This window comes from Dipodomys merriami, unplaced genomic scaffold (assembly GCF_024711535.1).
Source record: "Dipodomys merriami isolate MVZ:Mamm:240054 unplaced genomic scaffold, mDipMer1.0.p SCAF_25, whole genome shotgun sequence".
NCBI classification, from domain to species: Eukaryota; Metazoa; Chordata; class Mammalia; order Rodentia; family Heteromyidae; genus Dipodomys; species Dipodomys merriami.
In genome coordinates this window covers 16238128-16250207 of record NW_027203937.1, presented here as the reverse complement: position 1 = coordinate 16250207, position 12080 = coordinate 16238128, and the positions used below count along the sequence as shown (strand labels likewise).

The 12080-nt window shown below is 49.5% G+C and overlaps 1 protein-coding gene across 2 annotated transcripts in view; it reads right to left on the bottom strand.

Moving 5' to 3' along the window:
* The window catches only part of Chrdl2 (chordin like 2), a 33150-nt gene extending 25028 nt beyond the window's left edge, over positions 1-8122 (bottom strand). For both annotated transcript variants that reach the window (XM_070034667.1, XM_070034668.1), the window contains exon 1: positions 8042-8122. In XM_070034667.1, coding sequence (XP_069890768.1) covers positions 8042-8117 — 76 coding nt within the window. In that variant the 5' untranslated portion in view covers positions 8118-8122. The remainder of the gene's footprint in view (positions 1-8041) is intronic.
* Between the last annotated feature and the right edge of the window lie 3958 nt (positions 8123-12080).

Below are 12080 nucleotides of genomic sequence, written 5' to 3'. Positions count from 1 at the left end.
ACGCCACGGGGAAGAGAACCTGCTGGGCTGGGCACTGGCTGCCCTGGTGCCAGCCACTGCCCTTTCATATGGCTGGTGGGAAGAGCTCTCCTTCCTTGAGCTGCAAATGTACTGTGGTAGGGTTCAGGAAAAGTCTCTTTCCTTCTCTGAGCCTCAGTTTCCCACTTGCAAACCAAGAGGGTAGAGATAAACCATGCTCTTCCAAGGTTGCCTGCATCATTCAGGAGTTTAGGATTTCAGATTGGGAGACTCCAAGTTCTAGGTTTCTAAGAATCAAGATTTGAGAATTCCACCAGGCATGGTATGGTAGCTCATAGCTATAATCCCAGTAACTCTGGAGTTGTGAGTACCAGGCCAGCCTGAATAAATGTCCTAACACTCTATCTCTGAAAATACAAACAAAAGGCTGTTGGTGTAGCTCAAACAGTAGAGTACTTGCCAAGCATGAGCAAGGCCCTGGGTTCAGTGCCTAGCACTGGGGGGAGGGGAAAGAATGTGAGAAATCCATGTTTCTAAGAGGCTACAGTTAGTTCATTAGAACTTGAAGTCTGTAGAATTGCACTATGTTGTGATTCCAAAATGGCTCATTTCAAGATTCTATGATTCCTGGAGAGGTTGATGGCTCCATTCACAGCAACTTCTCAGGTTTTTTAAGCCACTGAGGCCAATCCTGAGTGACATAATAAAGGAGGACAAATTTGTCTCTCTCCTATCTCCCCAACTTCCTTGTGTCCCCCCCCCTTCCTCTTTCTCCTACCTTGGCCCTCTTCTACTTCCTCTCTCACCTACCACCATTCCTCTTCGCTCCCACCTGTGCCCAGGGCTTTCTCCTTAACTTAGAGGCCAAGCGCATCTTCTCTTAAGTACCTTGAGTTATACAGGGCAGGATTTCAATCATGGATTTACTCTTCTTTCATAGCCTGACTTTAAACAAACTACTTAACCATTCTGGGCCTGTTTCCCCATTTGTGACATGGGACTAGTGATCACCTCTACCTCTCATGATTATTATAGAATTAAATCAGATAGTATATGTAATATGCCTAGTGCCTGATGATCATTTAAATAATAGATGAGAATAGACAAACAAAAGCCAGATCTAGGTGCCAGCTCCTAACTTTCTTAACAGTTGGCTTCTATGTTTTTTTTTTTTTAGTTCAAAAGTTGTAGGGGGCAGCCCCATAGAATTCTTAGAGCATGAGGGGCTGGGAAGGCGGCTCAGTGGTAGAGCGTTTGCCTTGCAAGCCTGAGGCCCTGGGTTCGATTCCTCAGCACCACATAAGCAAAAAGAAAAAAGCTGGAAGTGGCGCTGTGGCTCAAGTGGTAGAGCGCTAGCCTTGAGCTGAAGAGCTGAGGGACAGCACCCAGGCCCAGAGTTCAGGCCCCACGACTGGACCCCAAAAAAAAAAAAAAAAGAATTCTTAGAGCATGAATTCCACAGTGAGCACAGAGGTCAAAGCTCCCAGCTTCCCAGAAGGACTTTGTAGTCTTCCCTAGCTGCATTTGCAAGCCAGCTCCATCCCTCAGTACTGCTCACTTGTGTCCTCACAAAGCTCAGCTGGGATGAGAGATGAAAATCACTCTAAAGGTTGAAGCAGAAAGTAGGAAGAAGAATGAGAACAAAGAGTGCAGGCTCATCACATGCTGGTGGTTTACGCCTCTAATCTTCACTGCTTAAGAGGCTGAGATCAAAGAATTAAGGTTCAAAGCTAGCACTAGCAGAAAAGTTTGTGAGACTCCAACTTCAAGCAACCAGCAAAAGGCTGGACTGGAGCCATGGCTCAAGTGGTAGAGTGCTAGCTGTGAGCAAAAAAAAAAAGCTAAGACTTGGAGGACCTGAGTTCAAGTCCCAGTACAAAAAAAGAAGTTTTAAGCTGAAGAGATTGGTCGAGACTTAAGAAGGGCTTTATCAGGGGCTGGGAAGGTGGCTCAGTGGTAGAGCGCTTGCCTTGCATGCCTGAGGCCCTGGGTTCGATTCCCCAGCACCACATAAGCAAAAAGAAAAAAGCCGGAAGTGGCGCTGTGGCTTAGTAGTAGAGCGCTAGCCTTGAGCTGAAGAGCTGAGGGACAGCGCCCAGGCCCAGAGTTCAGGCCCCATGACTGGAACCAAAAAAAAAAAAAAAAAAAAAGAAGGGCTTTATCAGCCCAAAGGGTAAAGACAGGCTTTTTGCGGGAGGAACATTTGACACACACATATGTATATGTTATATATAAATGTCATATACATACATATCGTATATATACCCATATATATATATATATATATATATATATATATATATATAATATGTATGTATATCCACCTCCACCCTGTAGGGCCCTTGTTTCTCTTTCAAAGGATTGAGTTCTGTCCTGTTACAACTCTCTTCATTGTGAGTTGGAAGGCCATGGTAATGGATTTGTCTTCCTTATTTGAACAGTAAGCTTCCTAAGAGGAAGGACCAGATCTTACTGCACTTTGGGTTCTGGACAAATCCTCCATCAAGCTGGTCTTGCTGAATGAGTGAAGGAAGGAGAATAGAGGTGACCAAGACCTCGCGGCTATGGGAGATTTGATTGACAGCACTTGATTGTGGAAAGGTCTCTGACAAAGACAGAACTTCATTACTGAAAGAGAGCCAAGTCTCTTTCTGCACCTTTACCTTGCCACCTCATGGCAATTAGACTTTGACCTCTCTGTCCAGCTCCTGGCTACTGATTTCTTAACCATCCATCACACCAAAGAACACCATGTACACAAAGCTCAGGAGCCTGGGGTAGCTAAGAGGATAATCATGATCTACGCATGTAAGTCAAAATTTCCAAAGTAATCTTAATCCAAGTACAGCCCACAGTCTGACCTAAAACTCTTATGTCGATAATGGTTTCATTGGGAATCAGATAGGGATGGGTAGTGTGGCTGGGAATTTTTTCAATAGGAGGCAAAAAAAGTCCATCAGCAAGAAGCTTCTGGGTTGGAGGGGAGGCTGGAGAAAGTTATGAAAATGAACCAGAAGGGACCAGGGTGAGAAGAGAGAGATCTGTTCTTGTGGCTGGCCTGTCTCCAGCCTGCAAGAACTCGGGAAACCTGAGTGATCCAGGCTGCTGGAGAATGTGAGGACTTTTTCATCTCTTTCCTCCCACCCCCACAGCCATACTTTCCCTATTTATTTATAGTCCTCTCTTCACACAAACAAACCTGCTCCCCTCTGAGACATAAGCTGTGCTCTGGGCTCTGACACCCATGGGGGAGATCTCTGAAAGGCATCAGAAGAAAAATGTCAGGGCCTCAATGGCTGAGCTGTGCAACTTAGGAAAATGAATGGGTCTCTCTGAACTTGATTCTCTTCCTTTAGCACAGGCGAGCAATCCAGCAGCACAGACAGGCCTTGGAGGGCCTTGAAGGGGAGCTCTGTTATCTACTCTGAGCTCCAGAGAGAGAGATAGGACTTGCCTGATCACTGATCTGTTCAGGCAGAAACTCCCAAAGCCAGTCTGCACACCTGGAGAGGATGCCTGTTGGGCTGCCCACACTCTAAGGGACAGGGTCAGAAGGAAAATGGCTTTGACTTGCAAACAAAAGGAGTGAGAGAAAACGCACTAAAGAACTCCTAAATACAAGAAGGGAGGCAGAATACTCAATGTTCTCCAGCACTGCACCTCCCAGGGACGCCACTCTCAACACCAGTCCTTCTCTTCAGGAGTTCAAGGGATTCAAGGTCCTCTCTCAGAACCGGCGCCACAGCCGGCGGCGGGGGGAACTTGAGAGGCCAGTCCTGGAACAGGTGCAACAGCTGGAGCAACTTCGCAGCTGTTGTCTGAAAGCGCAGCAGCCCAGCAGCTAGTGAGTGAGGCAGAGACCTCTACTGGTGGGAGAAGGGAAGTGCAGTGCCGCCTGGCCAGAAACGGGGAGGGAATCCTGCCTGGAGCCAGTCTTCAGGCCGCTGCTTGGGTGCCCCTTCTCCATGTGTAGCTGGACAAGTTGATAGGATCTGACTGAAGCTGAAAAGCATAGTGAGTCTCCCACTATACCCATTGCCCCAGGCCCTCTAAGAACTTTTTTTCCTCGTGTCTAAGGGTCTGATCCTCCCTAAAAGGGCAGGAATATATACAACTCTTCAACTCTTCTTTCCTTTCCAAAGGTCTGAGTGACTTAGGAACAAAGCAACCACACTTTTGGATCTTAGACGCTTAGAATGACAGGCTCTTAAGAAATTATGTTGCTCAGCCAGCTGCCGGTAGCTCATGCCTGTAATCTTAACTACCAGGAGATCTGAGGATTGTGGTTCAAAGCCAGCCCAGGCAGGAAAATTCAAGTGACTTTTATTTCCAATAATAATTTTTTAAAACTTCCAAAAAGCTAGAAGCAGAGCTGTTGCTCAAGTAGTAGAGCTCTAGTCTTGAGCAAAAGAAGCTCAGGAACAGCGCCCAGGCCCTGAGTTCAAGCCCTGGGAACAAACAAACAAACAAACAAAAACATGACATTGCTCATCCATTTGAGTCCAACTGTCTCACCTTACAGATGGGGAAACTGAGGGGCAGAGAAAGGTGATTTGCCCTGGGTCACAGCTGGAATCAGGGTAGAGTCAGGTAAATAATCAAGGATTCATGACCTGATTCCAAGTTTGCCCTCTAAACAACATCACACTATGGGGAACTTCCTTCCTGTCAAGGCCTGGGTTCTGCAGTTTCATCACCTGGGAACCATCATATACAAAGCCCTAAAGAAAGAGCAGGTTTTTACTGGGTAACTGACTCTCTCAAAAGCACCACTGGATGGGGCAGGGAGGGGAAAGCAGAAGCATGCTGGCCATCTACAAGGGACAGTTATTAAGAGAAGAGTATAAAGGAGGGGGAGGAAGAGAGCCAACAAAGGAGAAAGAACCACTTCCAGGTCCCAGCAGAGTTACCAACATCACCTATGGCGTAGCCTGGAGTTAGAGTCAGTTGCAATCAGTAACCAGGCCAGGGGCCCTGCAGAAAGGGGGTAGGGGAAGCTGAAGTTTAGTCAGTGGTCAGAGTTGAAACGTTAGGATTCAGTTTGTGGCTGATTGGCATCAGGTGTAAATCTATGGCTAGAAATAAAATTCCAAGAAGGAATAACCTTTGCTCAGCAGCCTTGGATGCTGGCTAGGGAACACACTAAAACCTCTGCCTACAGGAGGTTTGGCACCCCTGCAGGATATGGCCACCCGGGAGTGTGGACTCCTATCTTTTAGCATCACTTTTGAAAGCACCTAGCATGGCACCAGGAAATGTCCTATCCATAGTAGGCTGGAGATCTCATGCACACTCAGATGAGGCCCTTCAAAAGTGAACTGCAGACAGGATCCTAGAGAATGACTGCAGGATCATCTAAGACCCATAGACTGTCAGCCCTAGACAACATGAGGCTCAGAGAGAGGAAGTGATTTGTTCCAGTTCACATAGCCAATAAATGACAAATCAGGGACTAGAGTGCAGATCTCTGTTCTTTTCTTTTATAAATTACTGTGTGACCTTGTGACAAATCATTCCCTTTTAGTCTTGGGTTTAACTCTAAGGACAGGGTATCTGATGGGTAAAAACAGGTGAGAAAGTTCTTCTAGCTCTAACTTGCTAAAGTCTTCCTCCTTCTCCCCAATGCCAGTCCAGCACACCTCAGCTTTTTGCCAAATCTGGAGCCCTATCTTTATAAGCCTGTAGGGGAAATAGCATAATGTCAGAGCCTGGTGGCAGATGAGCACACTCAAAGGCCAGAAAGGCACAGGAGGGTTGGTCACAGGGGATCAGGTCATCAAATAGAGGTTTCTGGTAGAGATGAGGAAGGTCAAGCTGTGAAAAGCTGATAAGATACAGAGGTAAAGGGTATGGGGAATACACCAGAAATCCAACACAGTGCTATCTTCTAGAACATCTTTCCACAATGCACCAGGGCAGTGATATCTGGAGCGAAGTCTTGGGGCATAAAGGATAAAGGCAGAGGGAAAGGCAGGCAAAGCATGGAGGTCCTTTGGCACTAATTCTATTTCAAGAGCAGGCAAGTACTAGAAAGGAAGCCCACTGCAGAGTTTGTCAAAGGGGAGGTGGTATTTACAGAGTAGTCAGTACTGTACTGGGCGGTTTAACACAGCCTTAATTATCTTTCTAGAACCTTTCCAGTTCCAGGTAGTATCTCTTTTAGGCATGATGAAGAAATTGAGGCTCAGAGAACTTGTGACTTAGGAAGTCACTCAGGTATAAGAAGCAGAGTTAGGACTTGAACCCAGTGCTGAGCTCTTTCTATGACCTGTTCCTAAGGTCGGCCGTGAGTCGTATGCCACTGGAAGGCCAAAGATGTCAGACATATGTCAGCCTTTTCCTCACTAGCAGAGATGTTTCTCTGAAACAAAAGCCAATCCCACCAGCTCCAGAAAGTCACATGCAAAAGAAAAGCACGGAGTTAGCACTGAGCTGTGGAGACAAAAGAGCACTAGGCTAGGAGCTAGGCGATGGGAACTTTATGCCACGCTCAGCCCCCTGTGACCTGAATAAACTACTTCCTCTCCTTTGCCCTGGTTTCTTTCTCAAGCACTTCAGCATCTGCACTGAGCTCCTTAGTTTTCCTTAAAAGAATCTTTCGTTTGGTTTTGCATCCTCACAGTATTCTAAGCGATTAGGTCAAGAGACACGAAGGGGTCTAACTAGTCTATGTGTGGGGCAGTGACAAGTCAGCCCAGAGAAATTATATAAACTGCTTGAGGTTGTGCTGTGTATGAAGTGGAAGCACTTGAAATAGGCACACAGATTTGTTTTTCAGAGAGGATTTTGCTATGTAGCCCAGGCTGGCCTGGAACTTGTGATTCTCTTGCCTCAGCCTCCCCAAATGCTATGGTTACAGGTATGTACCACCATGCCCAGCTTTAACAACTCTGTGTGTGTGTGTGTGTGTGTGTGTGTGTGTGTATAATTATCACTCTCCACCCTTGTGCTAGCTGTTTACCTGGTTTCTATCATTGAATTATTATGACAAACCTGGAGGTGATTTTTGTTGTCAACCTCTCATTTTCTAGATTTTCTGAAGCTCCGAGAGATGCCTTCCAGGCCTGCCTCCCACCAGTTGGGAGTCCGTGGAGCCTGCATTGTGGAGACTGCGGTGGACTTCACTGTGTCCTGCTGCCTCCAGTCTCACAACTCCAAAATAAAGTCCTTTCCTGACACTGTGGGGCAGGCTTTGGAGTAAGAGAGTTCTGGGTTTGGATGGCTCTGTAAATTCCAAGTCTCTCTCTCTCTCTCTCTCTCTCTCTCTCTCTCTCTCTCTCTCTCTCTCTCTCTCTCTCTCTCTCTCTCTCTCTCTCTCTCTCTCTCTCTCTCTCTCTCCCTCCCTTTCTCTCCCTCTCTTCCTTTCCTTGTCTCTCTCTCCTTCCCTCTTGCCTCTTCCTTTTCAGTCTTTCCCTTTCTTTACTTTTGTGCCTGGGGTTTGAACTAGGAGTTCTGTTCCTGAGTTTCTTTTTTCCCCCTCAAGACTATCACCCTACCACTTGAACCACAGCTCCTTATCTGGCTTTTAATTAGCTTACTGGAGCTAAGAGTCCCATGTACTTTCCTGCTCTGGCTGGTTTTGAACCGCGGTCCTCAGATCTCAGCCTCCTGAGCAGCCAGGATTCCGGGCGTGAGCCATTGGTGCCTGGCTCCTGACTCTCCTGGCTTTTCAAAGGTTCTTCCCGAACGCAACAGTCTGTCTTGTCACTCCCCTTTGCTGCAGCCGAACACGCCCCGACTCCTCTCTAGGAATTAATGCCCTTCTCCAAACGCGGGTGCCCTGCCCACCGATCGCTGCCCTCGGTCTACCGTCCCCGGCAGCGCTGTCCCCTCCGCTGGCCGCAGCTCCGGTCCACCCAGACTCACCAGTCCGTACTGGTGGGCAAAGGCGTCTCCACCCGCTCGGTGGCAGGTGCTGCCCGGATGACGGTCGCCACGGCTGGGGCGGGGGAGGAGGAGGAGGGAGCGCCCAGGTCCCGGCCACCCCCCCCCCGGCCCCTTTGCGCACCCCAGAGGGGGGACCCGCACCCTTCCGCCCGCCCAGCCTCAGCCCCCCACTTACGGGCGTGCGAGTCCAAGGGGAACCAGAGCAGCGCCAGTCCCAGCAAGGCGGAGAGGAGCCTCACCTCGGGAACCATCCTTCCTCTCCCCCCGGCCCGGGGGCGTTGGGCAGCCCGGCCCTGAGCCGAGAGGGCCCCGGAGGCTCCGATCGGCTGCGCCCTGGGAGGAGTCGGAGAACGGAGGATGGGAGAGGATCGGGGAAGGGTGGACACGGAGGGCGCGATGGGGAGGAGGAAGGTCCGCGACCAAAGACAAGGGCGGAGAGGGGAAGGCAGCGGGCCGAGGCGCGGGGCCGAGGCGGGGCTCGGCGCGCGCGGGCGGCCGGCGGCGGGGAGTCCCCGGGGCTCGGTGGGCTGCGGCTCCGGCTCCGGCGCGGCGGCCGCGGGGGAGGCTGAGCGCGAGCCGGCGCTGCTCGCCAAGGGCGCCAGGCGCCGCGCTCGGGCGCATTTGTACTTTGCCGCGGGAAGCAGGCAGCCCCAGCCTGGCGCTGGCCCGGCGCTGGCGCCGCCCCCGGCGCTCCGCGGACTCGTGGATTGGCCACTCGCGATGCAGCCCCACTTTCTCCCCCCTCCTCCCGCGTGCCGGTCTCCGGGACCGACGCTGCAGGCGCGGCGCCCGCCGAGGGGAGGCCAGGAGGCTGGGGAGGGGGAAGGGGCCGCCCGGGCTCCGGGAGGAGGGGGTATTAACCCCTGACTCCCCGCGTTGCCCCGAGTGCTCGGATCCGGGGCGGGGAGGCCGAGGGTGGGGGGGGGGGGAGTGGTGCGGGGCGGGAGGCGAGGGGGCGACGCCTAGTTAGGCTCGAGGTAGGACTTTCAGGTGGGGAAAGGAGGAGCTGTTGGGATCCGATGGGGAGGTGGAGACCGCTCCGGGCCGGGCGCCGGGCGGTGCGTGCCTGCAGCTCGGCATCTGGATGGAATCAGGACACTTGCCATTCTTAATTCAGTTTGTGGTCTCGGGCACGCCACCTCGGAGTCTCTTGCTCCGGCTCTAAAGTAGGGGTTTTAATGCCTTTATAATATCTTTAATATCTTCCCACAGTGGTGGGGAATGAGATCATGAAGGGCACATCACTCGAGCCTCAAAGGGAAGATGGCAGAAACTCCAGGTGTCTTGGGTGTCAGCTGCCTTTCCCACCCCTTCCCCAGCGTCGCCCTCCAACCCTGACTGCATTGGACGCATGGGGGGGGGACCCCGCCCCAACTTTCCGAAGAAGCCTTCTCTCCTAGAGACCTCTTCTTAACCTGTGTGTGTGTGTGTGTGTGTGTGTGTGTGTGTGTGTGTGTGTGTGTGTGTGTGTGTGTGTGTGTGTGTGTGTGTGTGTGTGTGTGGCCTTGCCTCTCACAGGTGATGTCAGTTTCAGTTTCAGCCAGAGCTGGGTCAAAGGAGAGTGTCACCTGAGGCCACCAAGTCTTCAGGGCAGGGCCCCCAACCTCCCTCAGTCGGTGGCCTGTTGCTCCATGCCTTGTGTGAGCACATAAACCAACAGGACCCTAAGGAAAAAACAAGCAAGCTCCTTCCATGCCGCAAATATCCAGGCTCGCCAGGCGCCTGGAATCCCAGCTACTCTGGAGGCTGAGATCTGAGGAACTTGGTTCAAAGCCAGCCCAGGCAAGAAAGTCCATGAGACTCTTAGCTCCAATTAATCACCTCCCCCCAAGCCAGAAGTGGAGCTGTGGCTCAGCACTAGCCTTGAGCACAAAAGTTCAGGGACAAAGCTCGGGTCCCTAGTTCAAGCCCCAGGAACTGCACAAAAAGAAAAAGAAATGTTTGGGCTCTGAAATCAAAAAGGCAGAGTCATGTCCTGGCTCCATTATGTTGGTGCCCAGTTTCTCTGGGCATGTAGAGGAGAACACAGGAGTTAAGAAGTAAGAAGGAGTGTGGAGTCACACCTGACTCCCCCAGGTTCCAATATTGTGACTGGTAGTGTGTAAAGACAACTTCCTGGGCCAAGGCTGGGCTCCCCTGGGCACCCCTGGCCCCTCAAACAGTGAGCAGTAGAAACGACCAGTGTGCCCAGATAGAGCCCTCAGAATCACATAACAACATGACCTGTCCCCAGTGTCCTTCAAATTTACTTCTCCACTACGCATCTGTCCATCTCTCCCTCTCCCTGAGGGTGCAGTACTTCGTATTAACAGATAGTTGAAGCTATGTGTGCCCTTATGAATCCCTCCTTGCCTTGGCTTTTGGAGAATTCAGTTTCATGTCTGACTTTTGTACAAGCTCATCCCAAATGTCTGAGAATGAGATCTTACTGCTCTCCATCTTTGTTTAAAATATGTGTACACATATATTCATGGCTTAGATGTAAGAGGTGGTTTAAGATTCACCTTCCCTTCATTCTACTCATCCTACTTTACAAAAATGACTCCACTTCTCATCTCTCCTCTCCCTCCCTCTGCCTTATGCAGGAGTTCAGCACTTCAGCATTCCTTATTTAGACTTGTCTAAGTCTCTTACTTTGTTCCTTTTTCTTAATTTATTTCTCCATTTATTTCTCCTTCCTTCCTCCACCCTCTCCCTCTCTCTCTTTCTCTTCTTTTCTTTTCTTCCCTCCCTATCCCTCCTTCCTTTCCTCCCTCCCTCCTTTCCTTCCTTCTTTGCTTGTTTTCTCTGGCCTGGAACTCATGACTTTCCTACTTCATCCTCCATGTTGAGAACTGGAATTACAGATGTGCATTACCAGCTCCCTAGCATCCACTAAACAGCAAGTCTTCTGTTCCTACTCTGGGTCACCCAACCCCAATATATTTTCCTCACATTTGCCATAAGAGTTCTACTGACTATTTCCACTACAGATCTCATTACATCACTTTTCCTACCAAAAAACCCACTATGGCCTTCCTATCACTTACAGGTTAAATAAAATTAAAACAATTCACTGTTGGTTTCAAGACAATGAACATTTGGTTTCTTTTCACTATCACTTACCTTACACTTTTACCAACCACTCACATCCCCAAAGTAGCCATTCATCTCCATACCTGCACATCCTTGTACATATTTTCCTTTTCCTGGATCCCATGTTCTCCTCCTTCATATACTGAATCCCTGTCTGGGATATGAACCCATGGAGTAGAGCATGTTAGGCAACTGCTTTGCCACTGAGCTATATCCTCAGCCCTTTAAAACTCTTATTTGAAACTGTGTTTCACCAACTTATCCAAGCTGGCCTTGAACTCTTGATCCTCATGCCACAGTCTCTTGAGTAGTTGTGATTACAGATGTGTAAACTATACCTGGTTAATGAATGCCACCTTGCTTTTCAAAGTCGTCTCTGAGTCAGTTCCCCTCTGAGGTCTTTCCAAATGCCCTCCAGACAAAGTGATACAAAACTTAATTTATTCATATTTACTTATTTATGCTACATACAAATTAAACCTAGAGGGGCTGGGAAGGTGGCTCAGTAGTAGAGCGCTTGCCTTGCATGCCTGGGTTTGATTCCTCAGCACCACATAAGCAAAAAGAAAAAAGCTGGAAGTGGCACTGTGGCTCAAGTGGTAGAGCGCTAGCCTTGAGCTGAAGAGCTGAGGGACAGTGCCCAGGCCCAGAGTTCAGGCCTCACTACCAGACCCCCCCCCCCAAAAAAAAAAAAAGAAAAGAAAAGAAAAAGAAATTAAACCCAGAGACCTAAGCTTAGCTTTATCACTTGAGCCATGCCCCCAGGCCATTTTGCCATAGCTAGTTTTTGAATAGGATCTTGTATTTATGCCTGGGCTGACTCAGACTGTAATCTTCCTACTTACACTTTCTGAGTAGCTGGTATGACAGGCTTGACTTTTATTGACTGAGATGAAGTCTCTCAAACTTTTTGCCCAGCTGGCCTTGAACCTAAGTCTTCCCCAATCTCACCCTCCTGAGTAAGTAGAATGACAAGAGTGACCCATTAAGACTGGGCCTTCATTGTATTGTATTGTATTGTATTTATTGTCACCCAAACTTTATTTGGCCTACACTTGAACCAAGATCATTTTACCTCTCCCTCTCAAGTAGTAAGGATTAGACATGCACATTACCATACCTGTCTGACAAATGAATTT